This window comes from Anguilla anguilla, chromosome 6, assembly GCF_013347855.1.
Source record: "Anguilla anguilla isolate fAngAng1 chromosome 6, fAngAng1.pri, whole genome shotgun sequence".
NCBI classification, from domain to species: domain Eukaryota; kingdom Metazoa; phylum Chordata; class Actinopteri; order Anguilliformes; family Anguillidae; genus Anguilla; species Anguilla anguilla.
In genome coordinates, this window is record NC_049206.1 from 20,674,242 (window position 1) to 20,691,399 (window position 17,158).

The following is a 17,158-nucleotide window of genomic DNA, read 5'->3' on the forward strand; positions in this document are numbered from 1 at the left end:
TCTATCGTAAGGCTCCCAAAAGGACCATGGTGACTGTGGACGCTGTTTCAGTCGAACGATTAACTCTTGGCACCTTTTTCCCAGCATCTGCTAGTACGTGCAATAACATGTTCTGAATAAATTTATCTGAATAAATAAGTCATTATGTCAGGGATCTGTAGTAGCCATAAGCACAACAGTACATTAAACACAATGTTGACATTGACATTTAAACCTGACGAGGTTTATTTTATCACAAAATCCAAAATGTGTATGCAGAACTGGCATAAATTATGGCAACACTGTGCTTTAAGGAAGTTTTGAACTCTTGAAACTTTTCCGTTCTCTTTTTTCTGTTGTTTCATGAAGCAGTCTTCTTGACAAAATGAGTGGTAACGATATTATGGGACGATCAGTAATTTGGAATAAAGTATACAAGCCAAAAAAAAACAAAAACATTTTCTTTGCATGAATATTGTCGAAAAATACTGGACGCAGAAATGCATGTACAAGCTGATTATAACATTTCTGACTAATACATATAGGAAGGTGTAAAGATTATTACTTGTTTGACACATACTAATTATTTATTCATTTTTTTAAATTCACTAAGGATTTATTGCATTTTACATTTATTTAGCTAAAAATAGAAACTGTTGCAAAATATTGCTTTAATTGTCAGGCCATGTTTATAAATGCAACTTTCCATAATTTGTACGATAGAAATATAAACAAAAAAAATATGCTTCTGGATATACTGCTCCTTGGATTTCTTCATGGGCTCCCTTTGTTCTCTTATACCAGCTTGGGAATCACTGGGCTATTAACACTGAACAGATCCTAAAAATATATCAGCAGATGCGTGTTTGCAGTTGAAGCCCTTGTACTGTTGTGTATTCTTATCATACCCCACGAACAGAAGTATTTATGAGATGCATTCCTGGGCATTGATGCATTTCTTCGGCTTCATGATGATCCAAAAGTACAAAAAGATAAAGAGATAAGCAGAAATGCATCATGCGGCTGATCCCAAGTGTGATGTTTTTTATTTTTTTATTGAGTGCGGTCACGGTCAGCATTTAGACCCACACTGATGTTTTTAGGTCGTCAGCAGAAGTGCTGACGAGTTTCCACCACCGTAGGGTTGAAATATAAAACGTTGGACAGAAATCAAGTGAAGCAAGGTAATGACAGAAAGGAGGTGTTGGGGTGACAGATGGAATAGGGTAGGAAATGACATTTGCTATTATGGAACAAGATTCTTTCTAAACGGTGCAAGAACTACCTGTTGGCCCATAAATCTATGCTGGGCCGGATATTAATGTCACTTGGCAAAGCGATGCTTTCAGTGGACGTTCAGAAGCCATATCTCTCTGAGCATGAGACGTGAGTAGCTTATTCGGGAAGTGTGGGTGGATTAGACAGCCATGGCTGTAGTGTTGTTGCTCTGTATTGTCATTGTTGGTATGTGTTCTTCTTTTACACCCAGACACAGCATCTGATGGAGCCACATAACCTAAGGGGCTGACAAGACCAGCGTCTTATACGTTTTTGAAACGCTTATACTTTTGATGCTGGGAACATTGGAAAATATTTCTGTAGATCCTTTAGAATTTTCAAAGAAGCATATTGCTAATGAAAAAATACAATTATTTTAAAGAAGAATTTTGTTTTGAATATTGGTGAAAATAGATTTTACTTAGAAATTTTTAAACTGATGAGTTTCGGATGAATTATTTGACCCAAGTCTTGTTCAAGGATTATGATAGCAATATTGTGTTATTACATAATTTCATGTAATTAATTTTTTCTGCATAGAATCCATTCATAAAGTTTGATTATTATACTAAAGCGGTTTCAGTTCATGTAATCTACAATCTACAAGCCCAGTTCACCGTGACTTCCATGTCAGACTGCTTTATTGTAGGTAACAGGCATATCTGTATTGTCAAGAGCTAACTGTGTATAAAAGTGGAGGTGTGCTTGTGCATGTGTGCATTTGTGTATGTGTACATCCTTACATGTGTGTATGCCAACCTGCCTTCTTGTGTGCATGTGTGTTTGTGTGCATTTCCTCTTTCGTGGGACTTTTCTTATTCTCTGGAACATAAAGTTGTGTGTACACTTGCTGATCAGTCTGCCTGCAGTGCACCTGCTGAGTAACGTGTGCTATTTATAATGAATCTGCTGGCCTGTCAAGTAGATTGAGTAGTGTTTTTAACAGGGTTTATGTCATTAATGTCACAGTGCACAACTCTGGCGTGAACTATGTGTAATATTGCATTTCAAATTATCATGGGGCTCAAGTGTTAAGCTTCATTACATTCTGAACAGAGCCTATAAAAGTGCTGCAGCTATTTTGCAGTCTCTGCCTTTTTCCCCTCAGTGTTTTTGAAATGGAAGTAATCTGTTCTCACAGAAGTGCTAGACTGGCCCTCAGCCCTTTTCGAGAATGGGGGAGAGGGAAAAAGAATAGCCCCTTTCCTCCAGGGTCTATTTTGTGCAGGGTTTCACAACCTGGATAGGTTCAACTCTCTGCCTAATTCTGTATCCAGACCATCCATTTTAAATAGGCATTTGTGCAGCCTTGATCTGGTGTAAATGCAGTCAATAGCTCCTCCCTCTGGGAGACATCTGACTCCCCTCGTTCTTGACCACCCTCTTTCCCCTTCCCCCTCATCCCCCTTGGCCAGGGCCATGTCTTAGGAGCCGGGGCAGCAGCTTTGTCCCTCCCCCTTTCCGTCTGATTGGTCTAGTGGGTGTGAGAGACGGGGCAAAGCTGACAGAAGAACCCGCCCCCCCCCCCCCCCCGAAGGAGTTGGGCCGGCCCCCACCGCTTCCACTTCCCACAACTCGCTCAGCCGGGCTGGCAACAGTCAACAGTTTCTCCGAGCCGAGGGGGAAAGAGTTCATTGCGCCGTGTGTGCTTTCCGTGTGCGGAGTCGAGCCGAAAAAAAACGACAAGATACCAAAGACGGCACAATGTGGAGCCTAATTTTGCGGAGGGAACAGGTCAGTAACGGACCGCTTCCACGTCCCTGCCAGCCCTGGCATGTCTCTTTACTGTTCTAAATTTGTTTCTTATTATTGGAGCTAAAGTTGGTGGTCATGGGGGGGTGGGTCAGAAAGGGGTTGTGTGAGAGGGCGGGGGTAACCGCAGAAGGGTGCATGGGAAGACTGCAGGTTCTTTCAGGCTGTTTCTTTCTGAGGTGTGTGTATTTTGTGTGTGTGTGTGTGTGTGTCTTGGCATGGGTCATCGTTCTGGCCGGTGTGAAAGTTGCCGCTGGAACTACCTCTGTTCACACGCAGCAACTTTCCTGCTCTGTTCAACTCCCATGTTTTTCCTTAGCTTCAGTGTGCACGTCCACCCAAATATCACCCATATGTCTCCCTTTTGACTTTTGACTTTTAACTGGTTAATTTACTGTCCTGCTAACCAGAGAGCCTCCTCTGCTTTTACAGCTCTGGGCAAAGGGGGCCGTTGAATTTGGATTCATATTGTAGCACATGGCTTCTGCTGCTATTTTTGGTGTATTAATCAGTAATTGCAGAGAATGTGAGGTCTCTGCGACTGGAATTGTTGAGTACAGTATAGAAAGAACTTCAGTACTAACAATTTTAAAATCCTGTTTTTGATGTACACCACAATGCTTAGGGTCAAATCATCTCTGACTGAGTTATTTTAACTCTGACAGTGTTTATGTGAGGCTAATAGGAAGTAAACATACTATATTGCAGTTAAATGAACTGAAAACTGTACCTGTTTTAACTCTTTGCATGTTAACAGTTGTAAAAGCTTTTAAAAACGGTCGTCTAAACAAATTTCTGCTCAAACTGGGGAAACGTCTCAAGTGGCAGTGTGCTATCGTGTGGTAGCAAGTGTGAAAAATGTTTGAATTAGTATTGAATTATCAAAGAGAATGCAAATATAAAATGCTGTCATCGGGAAGGACGAGGAGTTATATTTGTGTTTCCTTGGCGCTGTGCTTACACGCCTCCAGTGCGTGAGTGTGAAGCAAATGTTATGAGCAACATTCATTTTGTGTAATGAGCAGTCTGAATATCTTAATTCATGTGTTGCTTTGCGTGAATGACGTCCAAAATCTGAACCTTCTGCCAATGTACTGCAATTTTTATGTGGCTCGGATTCTCAGCCACCCACAATACACCTGTTGACATGGAACATTGTTGAAAAACACAGAGTCTGTGCCATAGCAAGGATTGCAGTAATAAAATGCAAAATAAAATATTTATTGATTAGAGATAAGAAATATCCTGATTTTAATCTTAAATCTGTTTTGCTGCGATGTGATAACATGATGTTGTGGTCGTTAACTGGCTGGTTTATCGTTGCACAAAAGCTGTACAAAACCTGGTTCTAAATGATTTCACTGTTTTAATGTCATCATTCGTTTGAACTGTAAGAGGCTTGTTTCTGGGCGAATCAATTTTTTATAGGGTTGTGGGGGTGCAGCAGTCACAAGTGACCATGGGTGGATTCCTGAGGGGGAAAAAAAATACCCAGAAATGTGTTTGTATGAGCCAGGCACTTAAAAACCTGTTTTTGAAATGGACCTAGACTTGAGTTGCACAAGATGGTCTACTGCACATCCGGTTGAACACTGCCCCGGGGGTCTGCTTTCAAAGAGAAGATACTTTTCACACAGCTTCAGGCTCCAACATAATTCATTTTAAATGCTAACTGCAAGGTAAACTGCTGATGATTGGGTGACTGAGCTGGGTGTAGTCTCATGTGGTGTCATGCAATGTGCCTGTTTGGTGTTCCGGGCTGAACAGTCTCCGTCTACTGTCCATTCCTGGTCCTCTGACCCAGGGCTGCTTTTGGCATGTGGGTCAGGTCAAATACTGGTCAAGTGGTCACAAGAACCATGTTTGGGTACTCTCAGCAAAGGATATCTTTGGTGATGGGAAAGCGAGGTTTGTTCAACCGCTTAATGGCTTGTGCACTCAGTTGCTAATTCATAGACTGATAAGAACCTTTGGAAAAGATGTTTACTGTAGCAAACCACAGGTTCGTATCAGTGATTGCTTACACCTCCAGCAAATAAGGGCCTCACTCCTGTCTTACCGCATTGTTTTATGTGAGCAGGTTAGGCTACAACAAACCGTTACGAGAAGTGCTGTGGAAACGCAGGGCTGAGGTGGGGTCAGGATGGAAGGCATGTCAGAACACGCGCCTGTAACCGTCTCTGCCAAGGCACACTGTGTCATACTTGCTGTCACAGAAGAGTGTTTCAGCTTGCTGTGTTTTTGTGCGTGGCGTTTGGACTGTTCTATTTGAGTGTGTTCGTGTTTCTAAAACCCAGGACAGGAGACAGTAGGGGGAAGATTCTCACATGAAAGTTGCACGTGTCATGGTTATGTGATGGAACGGAGACTCCTAACTTTTCAAACTCGTGTACACGCCACGTTGTCCAAAAGAAGGTAGCACAGCCAAGAGCAAACTGCTCACAGAGTTTGTGGAGGCGTAGGAAAGTGAGAACAATGCAAGGGCGATGTTGGTGTGCCTTGGATAAATGGGGAGATGGCAGATGGGACTAATGCTGCTGTCCTTTGTACATTACAGTATGGATCTTAGGTTTCTACAGCGTTTCTCTAAAGCAGAACCAGAGATCACTGCTATCCAACTATTGCTGCTGTTATGAAAATCATATGCCAAAATTACTGTAAACTGGTTCATACCGTATTGCGATGCAGGTTTGCCATCTTCCAAGCTATTGGTTGGCAGGGCATGCCCTATGCCTTTGTGACAATTTTAGGGTTTCCTAAAGGAAAAACTACAATTACTACAGACTCTCAGACCTTATTACATCCACTTTTCTACCCTCACACCACATGAACTCAAATCCAACTTTTTACAAAGGAACACATCAAATAATGTTAACACAGAGCGTTATGAAAAATAAACTCAGGCATTGACAGACGTATTAAAGTCAAAATGAAAAGTAATCTGTTAGTAAATGTCAACAAAAACAATATGCATTCAGTTGAAGTACCTCTGATTTGCTGGATTCCAAAACATTATTTAGCCTCAAAACATACAAGCTGTCCACCTAATGACTATTGTCAACCTGTAAGGAGAGGTCATGACCACTCCTATATACAGTACCAGGTACATAAGTCAACTTTCAGCTTTAGATTTTGGAGAAATTAGCCATAAATTCCAGGGTTTTTTCCAGAACTTTTAGAGGAGCAGTCTGGGTCTTTGGGAAGGCTCTGCGGCGGGCCCTCAATCCTCCGGGTGGAAAGGTGGGGCCGAGTCTGACTGGGGGAACCGGTTCGGTGGGACCTGAGTATTGCCGGCATCTCTGTTGTAATGCCTTCAGCTGTTTTGGGCATGACTTCAGAGACTGGAAGTAACTGTATTTAATTCAAAGCGCAGTGTGGTGTAAGGGAGCTGATCCAAGTCACGTGTTCTTTCTCTTGTCTTCACCCATTCATGCCTCCAAATTTAGTTTCGTAGCAGATCCATTCTTTCGGGCTTATGCTTTTGCAAACGGTACAGCTGTATTTACAGTCCCTGTATCTTATTGAAGATCCTAATTGCTTTCTTGGGGTGTTTTTGAAAGGTCATGGGTTCATTTGAAAGAAATTAGACTCTGTAATGAACTGTGTAATGATTACACTACTACAGGAACTGGGTTTGTGTCCGTGGGGCTTTGGTCACATACAGCTGTCCCTAGAAACCCTTGAGAAGCAGCCGTTCCTGTCGTCGGAATTCTAGCATCAGAATGTTTCACATTTTTGTGTCCTAATGCCATGAGAGGACGGCGATCGGGAGGAATTTTCGCCTGGACCTCGCGAAATTCCAAAGCTGCAAAACGAAGTGGGTCAGATTCTCGGGGGTGAATGGTCAGAGTCAGCCCCCTTTACACACCATGACCCCTTCTGGGCCTGGACCACCCCCCTCCCTGCCCCCCCATTTGGATAGGTTTAGTGTAGAGAAGCCTCAGTTGCCCCTTTAAACACATTCCCCAGCAGCATTTCCTCAGTGACAGTTGCCACCACCCAATAAGATGTCCGTTACGATTTCTCACGTAACCCCTACTGGAAGATAACAGGGTACCTGCTGAGAGCCCTGTTCAGGCATGGTTTTTGAGCGTTTTCTTATTTTTTACCCCAGTGAGTTTCTCCAGGATTGGCTTGACCACATGAGATGTCACCATAGAGAGAGAGAATGCTTCCATGGTGCCACTCCCATCTTCAGGGCTTGGCTGTTCCTGTGTGGCAGGAAACAGGAGAGGGATTTTCGGATGTTTTGCCAACAAAAGCAGGTTTCACCGTCATCCAGAACTTTCCGTTGCGTGATATGGCACGGAATGCCACATGAATATTATTTGTTGTTTGAGAATGTCGTACCAGGGTAATCAACAGAACATAATGACATAAAAAACACTTTCAATGTTTCAAAAGTTTGTAAATATAAATAAAAAATATGTTGCTATAATTAATTTGCTTTTAAAACAAAAGTGTAGAGTGCAGTTTAAAATACAAAAGTTGCAAGGCAGGAACAGCATTAATTAGCCAGCAAATACTACTCCCTCAGTGGCCTGCAGTGACACAGAGGAAGAGTATGTACAAGCACAGAGGAAATGAAACGGCTGCGGCGTCTGAAGTACAGTGACTTGGACAAGTTTGAAGGCTTCAGTCAACTTCTGTCTGTAATACCCTTGCCTAATTATTATTCAGCATTGTCGCTAGCCAGTTCTCTCAAAACATGTACTATGAGCAAACCAACTCCTGAAACAGCCTCCATCGTGTCTTTGGGAAGCAGGCATGGGCTGGTTAATTCAAACCACTGGAAATATTTCCTTTCGACTGATGGTGACAGGCATTCAAATGCTCTCAGTGCTCCGCATAGAATCCAGCCATCTGGGATTGGTTACTTGCAGTCTGAGTCTGAACTGAGTTTATTCTTATATCGGGTTGTTATGGAAATGGTGTGCTTCCTTCACACTTGCACACACTTGTAGACGTGGCATCTGAGGACAAAAGGAATATATGTGTATTTATATATAGGAATATACAATATATTAATGCAAGATGGATTCCTGTACAGGAGGATATGCATATTATATGTTTATCTACATTTAATGTACATAATATAACATGTACTTTTATTATCATGTCATTCACCCTTGAAAGAACTGTTGTTTTAACAGCATCAATATGTTCCTCATTCATGTACTGCATGTAAATCATGCATATAGTGCTAAATAACATCTATAATGAAGAGGGAGTAGTTTGACTGTGTATGTCAGGAAAAGTGTGCGGATTACTGTGTTGTGGGTGGAGCCGGAGCAGCATTACTGTGTGTAGCATAGGAGCAGGGGAACTGTGTGTTGCATAGGAGCAGCATTACTGTGCGTAGCATAGGAGCAGGGGAGCTGTGTGTAGCAAAGGAGTAGGCGAGCTGTGTGTAGCACAGGAGCAGCATTACTGTGTGTAGCATAGGAGCAGGGGAGCTGTGTGTAGCAAAGGAGCAGGGGAGCTGTGTGTAGCTTAGTGCAGCAGAGCTGTGTGTAGCAGGGGAGCTGTGTGTTGCATAGGAGCAGGGGAGCTGTGTGTAGCACAGGAGCAGGGGAACTGTGTGTAGCTTAGTGCAGCAGAGCTGTGTGTAGCAGGGGAGCTGTGTGTTGCATAGGAGCAGGGGACCGGTGTGTAGCATAGCAGCAGGGGAGCTGCGTGTAGCATAGGAGCAGGGGACCAGTGTGTAGCATAGCAGCAGGGGAGCTGCGTGTAGCATAGGAGCAGGGGACCAGTGTGTAGCACAGGAGCAGGTGAGCTGTGTGTGGCATAGGAGCAGGGGAGCTGTGTGTAGCACAGGAGCAGGTGAGCTGTGTGTGGCATAGGAGCAGGTGAGCTGTGTGTGGCATAGGAGCAGGGGAGCTGCATGTAGCATAGGAGCAGGGGAGCTGCGTGTAGCATAGGAATAGCAGAGCTGTGTATGGATTATAAGTAGCAGAGCTGTGTGTGGTGAGCTCAGGGCTTGGTAGACTGCTGTTTGTCTATGACTGGCTCTATTGCCTTTTTCTGGCCATTTGAAGAGCAGGCGACGGCGATGTGTGAACAACACAAGAAACTTCACACTTCTACGCAATGGCTTCACACTTTTATCCATCACCACTCTTCCTCCTCAGCAGTGAGCGTTCTGTTCCATTCCTACACTGTCATTAATTCCTAAGACTGCAATTCAGGGCCATGCTGACTGTCAAATTTTACCCAGAAAGCCAAGCCCTGTGATGATGGTACTGTGTGAGAAATTGAGGGGAAGAGAAGGAGCAAAGTGTTGAATGCCTGTCATGTACATAGGCCTGATGACAAGTTCCTGTGCTCTTCTTCGATATGTTACAGAAGTGCGGTGAGGTTGCATTGGATCATTAACTCAGAGAGAGCGTCTGACCAAGAGTTTAGAATCACAGGCTGACACCCAACCCCCTCCCCCCGTCTGTCTTTCTCTCTGTCTGTTATTGTTATCAGTCATTCACTTTCTTTCCCTCCTCTCTTCACCTTCCTTTCTCTCTCTTCTCTCTTTCAACTTGGAAACCAAGTCCCTTTGTTTCCAAGTAGTGCACAGGATACAGAGAGTAACCATCTCTGTCAACATTAGTTCAAGCTACTGTTCCAACTGGCTGTTGACCTGCACCGTGTAAGCATGTGCTTCACATGCAGCCGTTATTCAACCGGCCAGCTGTGTGCCTGTATGTGCGTTTGTGCGCACTCCTTGTACACCAAAAGGTGGTCGTGCGTTAAGAAGGAGGTTCGTGAACCCTGCTAAATTAAGCAGCGATAGATAGTTTAAAGATAGATCCCTTGGTACTCCTGGTATCCACCGAGAGTATCTGTGACTGATGTGGTTATGCATTGCGTAGAGGCCCTTTCATTGAACCGTTCCTGTAATAGCAGCCGTGTGCGTGGCTAAGGCTGGCGGTGCCTGATACGGCTATCCTGGCACTGCATCACGCGCAGGTTTACGGTTTTAGACTTTTACTGCTTCAGACAAAACGGGTGGGGATTCCGAGTGAGCATGACATGGCAAGACGTCTCGTCCAGTTTGGCACGAACTTATCGAGCCGAATCAGCGCAGGTGGAGCATTAGTGACCTTGAGCTGCCATTCTCCTGCTAGCCTAGCGCTGTTGCGCGACGGCCTTTTTGTTGTTTTTTTGTTCTTGTTTTTTTCATCCCCCATTTTCTTTATAGATCTAGGATTGTCATTTGTACGTGACTGTTAGGATTAAATGGGCTGAGTTTTCATCATTATGTATTATGTTTTTATGTTCCATGGTCTGTATAGCTGCAATGGAAGACTGTCCCATCCTCCTTCACAGTCAGTTGGTCAAATTGGGAAGGCTCAGGCTGGCTTGTCTGTCATCTGCTATGCATGTAGCTAGCACAGTCACAGAGGAGGACTGCGCTACTCACGCAGGTGGCGCTGGCTATTCGCGGGCACCCATTCGACCAGAGGGAGGGGCCGCCGTGCAATGGGAAGGCACCGACTCGAGCCCTCCCTCTCTGGCGGCCCTTTGACCAATCGTGCGCCACCCAACAATTGTTGGGCTGCCAACAATCGTTGCCGTTGGCGACGTCAGGATTCGAATCCAGGGCGCGTGCCCCTGCATGGAGGGCCGGTGCATTCACCGGAAACGCCGCCTCACAGCCTGCACTTTCAGCCGTGTATGCAAGAGCTTTGATCAAGAGCTCAGTCTGATTAATGGCCTTTCAGCTTTTTAGGCATTTGATCTAGGTATCGAGTCCCCAGAGCTTGACAGAGGCAATAAATGTTTCTTTAAATTCCTGTTAAATTGAGTTTGCGCCAGCCATCTTGCCTCAGAACCCATTACTCACCATTGTAATATTGCTTCAGGCAGAGGCAGTGTGCAAATATTCTTCCCCACCAGTTCTCCTTGCTAATTTGTCCAGATAGTTAGCCGTGTGGATTTACAAGTGCGGATGGCTCATTGTTCATTGCTGCAAACTATTTCAGTGTAGGCCTTGGATTCCACGTGCGTTTGCTTTTTATCTTTGCAGAAGTATTATAAAATGTTCAACTGACTAAATTAATTAGCACATTGACTAATTAAAATTGGAAGTTCTGGAAAACCAGAAAGGGAGAGACCCTTTGAGAGCTCTCTGCTTATATACTGTATTTTTTTGTCTTACCATCATATAACTGGCATTATTTGACTTGTTTGCTTTGTAAATATCAGACTTTATTCTAGGCCTTGTAGGAGCTGTGGGGGAATAATAATGGAAAAATTAAGTTATGATGGTTTGTAAATAACAAAAAAAATGTGTCAAAGTGAGCACTTGATAATAACCTTGAAATAAAAATCTCAGCTTTATTCTATCATGCTTACTTTACCAGGGCCAGGTACCAAGTTATAAATGGTGTGAGGTCTGAAATCTTCTGAGACTGAAGGCAGTGTACTGTTAACATGTCACTGCTCTGCTTACATTGTGTGCCTGACGCACTCCACTGGCTGTTACACCAGCTCAGGTGGACATGAAGTGCAGGAATTTTTTTAATTCATTTTACTGAGGATATCTCTGGGACTGCAGTTTGATGGTCATGTGACTCTGGCCTGGCCCCTGATTGTGGGTCTGTGTTGATATGTGAAGGCTGTTCATAAGACCCTGCGGTATTAAAAAAATAAAATAAATGATTACAGCCAATTCAATCTAACTGAGTTTAATATTGTCCTGGTTTGTGTAATGTACTGTGCATACTGCAACTCTTTAATGAATAAACATGTATTCGCTTCTTAAGTGCGTCGTGGATGTGGAAGTTTGGAAACCTCTCGTGCGTAACCCCTACCCCAGAACTATGGGCTTGCTCAACAACATGAACAGCGTGCAGGATACGCGACCCCTAGACTGCCTTCTACTGTGGGAATTCTGTTCTAATTTGAATCGTGATTTTTGGATGTGGAGTTGTGGACCTTTGCTTTCTGGCTCTTGTGACCCCAGCAGGCCCCAACATTTTCCATGTGGCAGATAAGGGTGTCGTCCTCTAATCTTGCTGTCCCTCGCTGTTTGGATTTCTCATCAAATTCTCAGGATGCTTTGAAGGACTTTGGGGGCGAGTTCAGACTAGTGCACTGTCCCTGTAGATATGCAGCATCCGTCTGGTTCCTGCTGTTTACAGTCTCTCATTTACTAATTCACCCCTGTTCTATATTATTTACAAATTGATTGCATTCTATATGTTGGACTGGATGCATGTGAGCCAATTGGATTCCATAAAGGATTCCATTGTGCCAACCTGGAAGAGAGCCTGTTATGATCAGGTGTCAGGTTTTTAAAGCCACTGTTATAATAATTATCCAACAATGTGGATTAGACATGAATGTGGAAATCCATTTCCAATGAATGACCCAGACAAAGAGGTTTTTTTTTATTTATGCAGTGACACATCATGTTGGGTGCTGTTAAACTCTCCCAAAGGGAACTTGGCACAGGAAATGCAGGTAGCAAATTGGCACGGGGGCTTGTCTGCTACAGCTAGCACCTTTGTAAATGCTGTGCGGAGGCTGGAGGGATTTAAATGACGTTTGTTGTGTTGTCATCCCACTCTTCTCCCCCCTGCAGGCAACGCCTGCCCCGCGGGCTGAGCACTGAGCATGCTACGTCAGACCGAAGCCACACCCAGCACCCAGAATTTAACAACCGCAACCATGAGCGACGTCGTGGAGAACCTGGACACCCGGGAACTGGACTTCGAGGACGAGGAGGAGGTGGACTTCGACACCAACCACAACGGTACGGGGGGGGAGGGGGGGAAGAAAGGCACCGGTTCAGCTCGGGGGTGGAGGAGGGGTGGGGGATTGGGGGAGGATAGGGTCGCGTGATGGCTGTCCTGCTGGAGGCCTTAGCTGCGGAATGAAACCTACATGGGTGGGGGATCAGGTTACAGTCCCTGAAAGAATGACACGGGTGACTCCAGCATGCGTAGACATGCAGTGTGTCATGCTTCAAGAAACACGCTCTGAGATACCCAAGCTACAGATAGCGGCTACCTCCCCACGCCCCCCCCCCAACCCCCCACCCCCCGCACACTCGCTTAAGTGCACCCGGACAGGTTGTGACGTGCCTTTCCCTCCGCTTCAGGTGATGCCCGGATCCCGTTCTCCGCTGTGTACAACACCAAAGGCTTCAAGGAGACGGACGCCCTGGTCTACCTCACCTCCGCCCCAGTTACTGCCAAAATCCTGGATGTGGAGCGCTTCAACGCTGCCCAGAACCGATTCCAAATCTCCGCTCAGAGGAGCATGTCAAAGGTCAGGGTGGCCGAGAGTCATCAGGAGAACTGCTCTCATTAAAGCAGTCAAGACAGGCTGACTTTCTGAATAAACATCTACAGGAAAAGATCTGGTCAAGGACATGTTATGCATTCTTCTCATTTTAGTTCGGCAGCTCGAGATGGCCAATTATTTTTTGAGGTTGATTTATTCTGGTCGAGAAAGTGGTAACACCCTCAACTCAGTGTATTGGAGGATTTTGTATAGTATGAATAGAGACACAGGTTTGCAAAGCTATAATATTGCAGGTTAGTTCAAACCTGTGTGTCCCTGCCACAGTAGAACACATAGGTGTCCCAACTAGTCAGACGGCCCAAAAAGCACAATTGTGTTATAGTTTATTTGTATAATATTTGCTTTGGCTCGCTGACAAGAAATCTGTGCGTCTTGAGGAACGGCTTTGTTGCGAATGGTGGGAAAATCCAGAGGGCCTCCAGCGAGTGATGGGAACGTGTCGCTTTCCCCACAGACGCTCCCGGCTGTCTTCAAGATCGAGATGAGGCATGGGAACTTCACCTGGATAGTGAAGAGAAAGGAGAAGCACTTTCTGGAGCTCCACCGGGAGCTCCTGCGCTACAAAACCTTCCTGCGGATCCCCCTGCCCTCACGCAGGTGAGCCGCGCCCGCCGCCTCTCCCCCAAGGCACCCTCGCTTCATTTGGGAGAACAGCGTTTCTGGTTGGACATCGCAAGCCTGTCTGTCATGGATGGGTGCTGTGGACATCAAAAAGTTCTATTTTGAAAATCATCAACTTTTCCTAGGAAAGGTTGTAATTAGGATGTTGTAGATAATCTCTCTGCCCCCTTTTCTGTCCCTTTATATATTTTCTCTCATCCTTCCTCTTCCCCTCCCCTGCTTCTTTACTGTTACCTTCCTCTCCTCCTCTCCCTGTCCTACGCTGTCTTCCCTTTGTCTCTTTCTCTCCTACCTCTCTCCCTCCCCCTCACTCTGTTGGGTACCCTTCCACTTCTGTCTCTTCGTCCTTCCTTCTGCCTCTTTCACCCATTCTCCCTCCTCCCTCTCCTGGCTCTCTCTCTTTCTCTCAAATTTTCAAATTTTACAGAATTACAGGAATGTACAATATAGATTATTGATGAAACTGATTCAACTGCAAGATAATGGATGTCTCTCTCTCTGTCTCTCTCTCTCGCTCTCTCTCTCTCCCTCTCTCTCTCTCCCCCTCTGCCTCCCTCCCTCCCCCTCAGTCATACAGCGAGGAGGAAGAGCATTAAGAAGAGTGAGGCGAGGGAGATGCCCAGCCTGCCTCGGGGTGGAGAGGATGAGCTGGTCAGAGTGGATCAAGTGTCGAGCCGAAAGGTCAGTCTGTGGCCGTAAGCGTCTGCTACGGTTGAATTTGAAACCTTATTTTCATTGTCAACATTTGATCTTGCGCTTAGTATTTTTATACAGGTTCAGAGGTGCCATGTTTTCTGGTATTTCATTGCTTCTGTAGTCACTCTTTCAGAATTGATACCCACTAAACACTGTTCTAGAATAAACCCACTAACCAAACACTGGTCCAGGGCCTAGTTCACCAATGAGAAGCCTACTCAGCCACCTGAATAAATCCACAGTTCAAACTCCAATCCAAGGCCTAATATATCAATCAGACACCTATCTAGAGCTCTTTCCTGAAGCTACTTGCCTCTAAAAACCCATCACTTGTCTGAACTTCCTAAATCTCTTTTGTCGTCCATTTCCAGAAACAGCTAGAGGAATACTTGAATAACCTCCTAAAGATGTCTGTATACAGGAACTACCTTGCCACGGTAAGTCATTTTTATCGCAGAACAACGTGCATCTGAATAAATAGCAATCAGTAAAATGTTAAATAGCGATTAGCGCATATTGACTAATCTGTAACGAGCCCTCTGTGCACAGATCAGTATTCTAAATGAGACGCCGCGGTTGGGGGAAATTACATTGTGAGGTATAATTCACGCTCCCTCGTGCTCGTACTGAAGTGGTCTTCATAATTCAGTTATCAAGGACATCTTAATTATCTCTCCAGACTACTAAATAGCTTCCTTGTTTCAACTGCATTAGGGGTGTTATTTTCATCTGCATTTGGTGCTGGCAAACATGTGGAGGATAAACCGTGATCAGTGGTCGAAAGTAATGATGGCTTCCTTTCATTCAGATGGAGTTTATAGATGTGAGCCAACTTTCCTTCATCCAGGATCTGGGACCAAAGGGCCTGTAAGACATGCATCCTGTTTCTTGTTCTGATGTTTTTTCCTTTTTTGCTATACTGTACCTTGGGAAGTAGCCTTTTGTCCTGGCTTTTGTTATCTTAAGAGAATATTTGAGGCTTTCCTTAAGAGATATTGAGAAAGAGTTGGGGGTGGGGGAAGTGGCCTATTGACATCTCAAATGGTCTCAGAGGAAATGTCATTTTTAGTTCACATTGTTTTAAAATTCTAAACTGTGGGTAATCCAGTATGTTAGACTCACGGGTCTTTGAGGCAAATATCTTGTCTGTGAGGAGACTTAAGGGCTTTGGTTTTGCATTTTGAGCTCAAGTAAGGCACAAATTATGATTGTTTAAATTTGCAGTTTTAAATGACTGGTTTTGGCAAATTTGTGGCACATTTGTTTTTTTCGCATTTGTTGGCTATCACTGTTTTTGAGCATGAAGGGACTGGTTTATATTTGGAGCTCTACAGTGCCACCATGTGTTTTTACTGAGCTAGTGCTGTATGGGATTTATATGAAGTTTTGCCACAACCATTGAAAGTTCATTGACTTATTGCAGCAGTGTTGAAAAAGCCAGTTAGGAAGTTGCCGCTTTATAGCGATATATTTACACTAATGTGCATGCGGGGTCTGATAATCATCTATAAGGGCAACTTCAGTTGGCGTGTTGTTAGAAATGGCTGATGAAACCATCCTGTGTCTGTGTCTTTTTCTCAGGGAAGGCATGGTCCAAAAGCGGTCGGGCGGCCATCGCATCCCAGGAATGAACTGCTGCGGTCACACCCAAGTCTGCTACCGCTGGTCCAAACGGTCAGTCTGTTACGCCTCCTGCCTGCTTTGCATTCATGGCTGTGAACTCCCATAGCTTCAGTTCTCACTGGAGGGCGGAGTTGAGAGGGGGCGGGGGGAGGGGCATGTGTGGTTTGGCTAACCGGCACAGTCATGAATTCCCATTGCCTCAGTTCTCCCTGGAGGGTGAAGGTGGGGGTTGGGGGGCCTGGGGGGGGGGGGTGTGGTTTGACTGCCAGAACACCCTGGCATTGAGATGGGGGGACCATCTGTTATCTTCCTTCAAGCAGGCACACACACACCACAATCCTTAAACACTGTTATTAACGTCTCTCTGGAACCTGCCACAAGTTTCAAAGCTTTGCCAATTCACCCAGCTCTGTTCTTTCTGTCTTAAATGACACTGGAAACCCTGCTATTACAGTAAATCCACTTTGAAAGAATAAAGTGTACTCTAAGTAAAAAAAAAAAATCCCTAAATTTAAGGGATATAGTTTAAATACTATTTTTATATTAAATATTATATATATATAAATATTTTTTGCAGGGGTTTTTCTTGAAGTTAAAAAGTAGAGCACATGTATGAGGAAAGTATTAATGTGTAACATAAGCATGAAAATATAGTGTAATTGTACCTTTATATAAAATGATTAGGCCTTAAAATTCAAGAAATTGATTGCAATACAGTAGAGGATAGATTTAATAGTTTAATACTGCCTGCTATTGGCTTTTATTTTCCCTCTGGGATCATGGCCAGAGGATGAGGGTGATTTTCCATCTGTTTTTGGACAGCAGCTACTGAACTGTACTCCTACTTGGAAACTGCACATAATGTAACAAGCGTTTCATTTTGCAGGGTGTTAAATAAAGTTGC

At 44.5% G+C, this 17,158-nt stretch overlaps 1 protein-coding gene across 4 annotated transcripts in view; it reads left to right on the top strand.

Moving 5' to 3' along the window:
* Positions 1 to 17,158, top strand: part of pld1a (phospholipase D1a) — a 48,689-nt gene that overhangs the window by 4,781 nt on the left and 26,750 nt on the right. For 2 of the 4 annotated variants that reach the window (XM_035422405.1, XM_035422409.1), the window contains exons 1-8: positions 2,835 to 2,991; positions 12,590 to 12,760; positions 13,109 to 13,278; positions 13,769 to 13,911; positions 14,505 to 14,616; positions 15,003 to 15,068; positions 15,440 to 15,498; positions 16,213 to 16,305. In XM_035422405.1, the coding sequence (XP_035278296.1) occupies positions 12,622 to 12,760; positions 13,109 to 13,278; positions 13,769 to 13,911; positions 14,505 to 14,616; positions 15,003 to 15,068; positions 15,440 to 15,498; positions 16,213 to 16,305 (782 nt within the window). In that variant the 5' untranslated portion in view covers positions 2,835 to 2,991; positions 12,590 to 12,621. Of the gene's footprint in view, positions 1 to 2,834; positions 2,992 to 12,589; positions 12,761 to 13,108; positions 13,279 to 13,768; positions 13,912 to 14,504; positions 14,617 to 15,002; positions 15,069 to 15,439; positions 15,499 to 16,212; positions 16,306 to 17,158 lie in introns of those variants that run through there. The other 2 variants (XM_035422407.1, XM_035422408.1) reach the window with 2 other exon arrangements.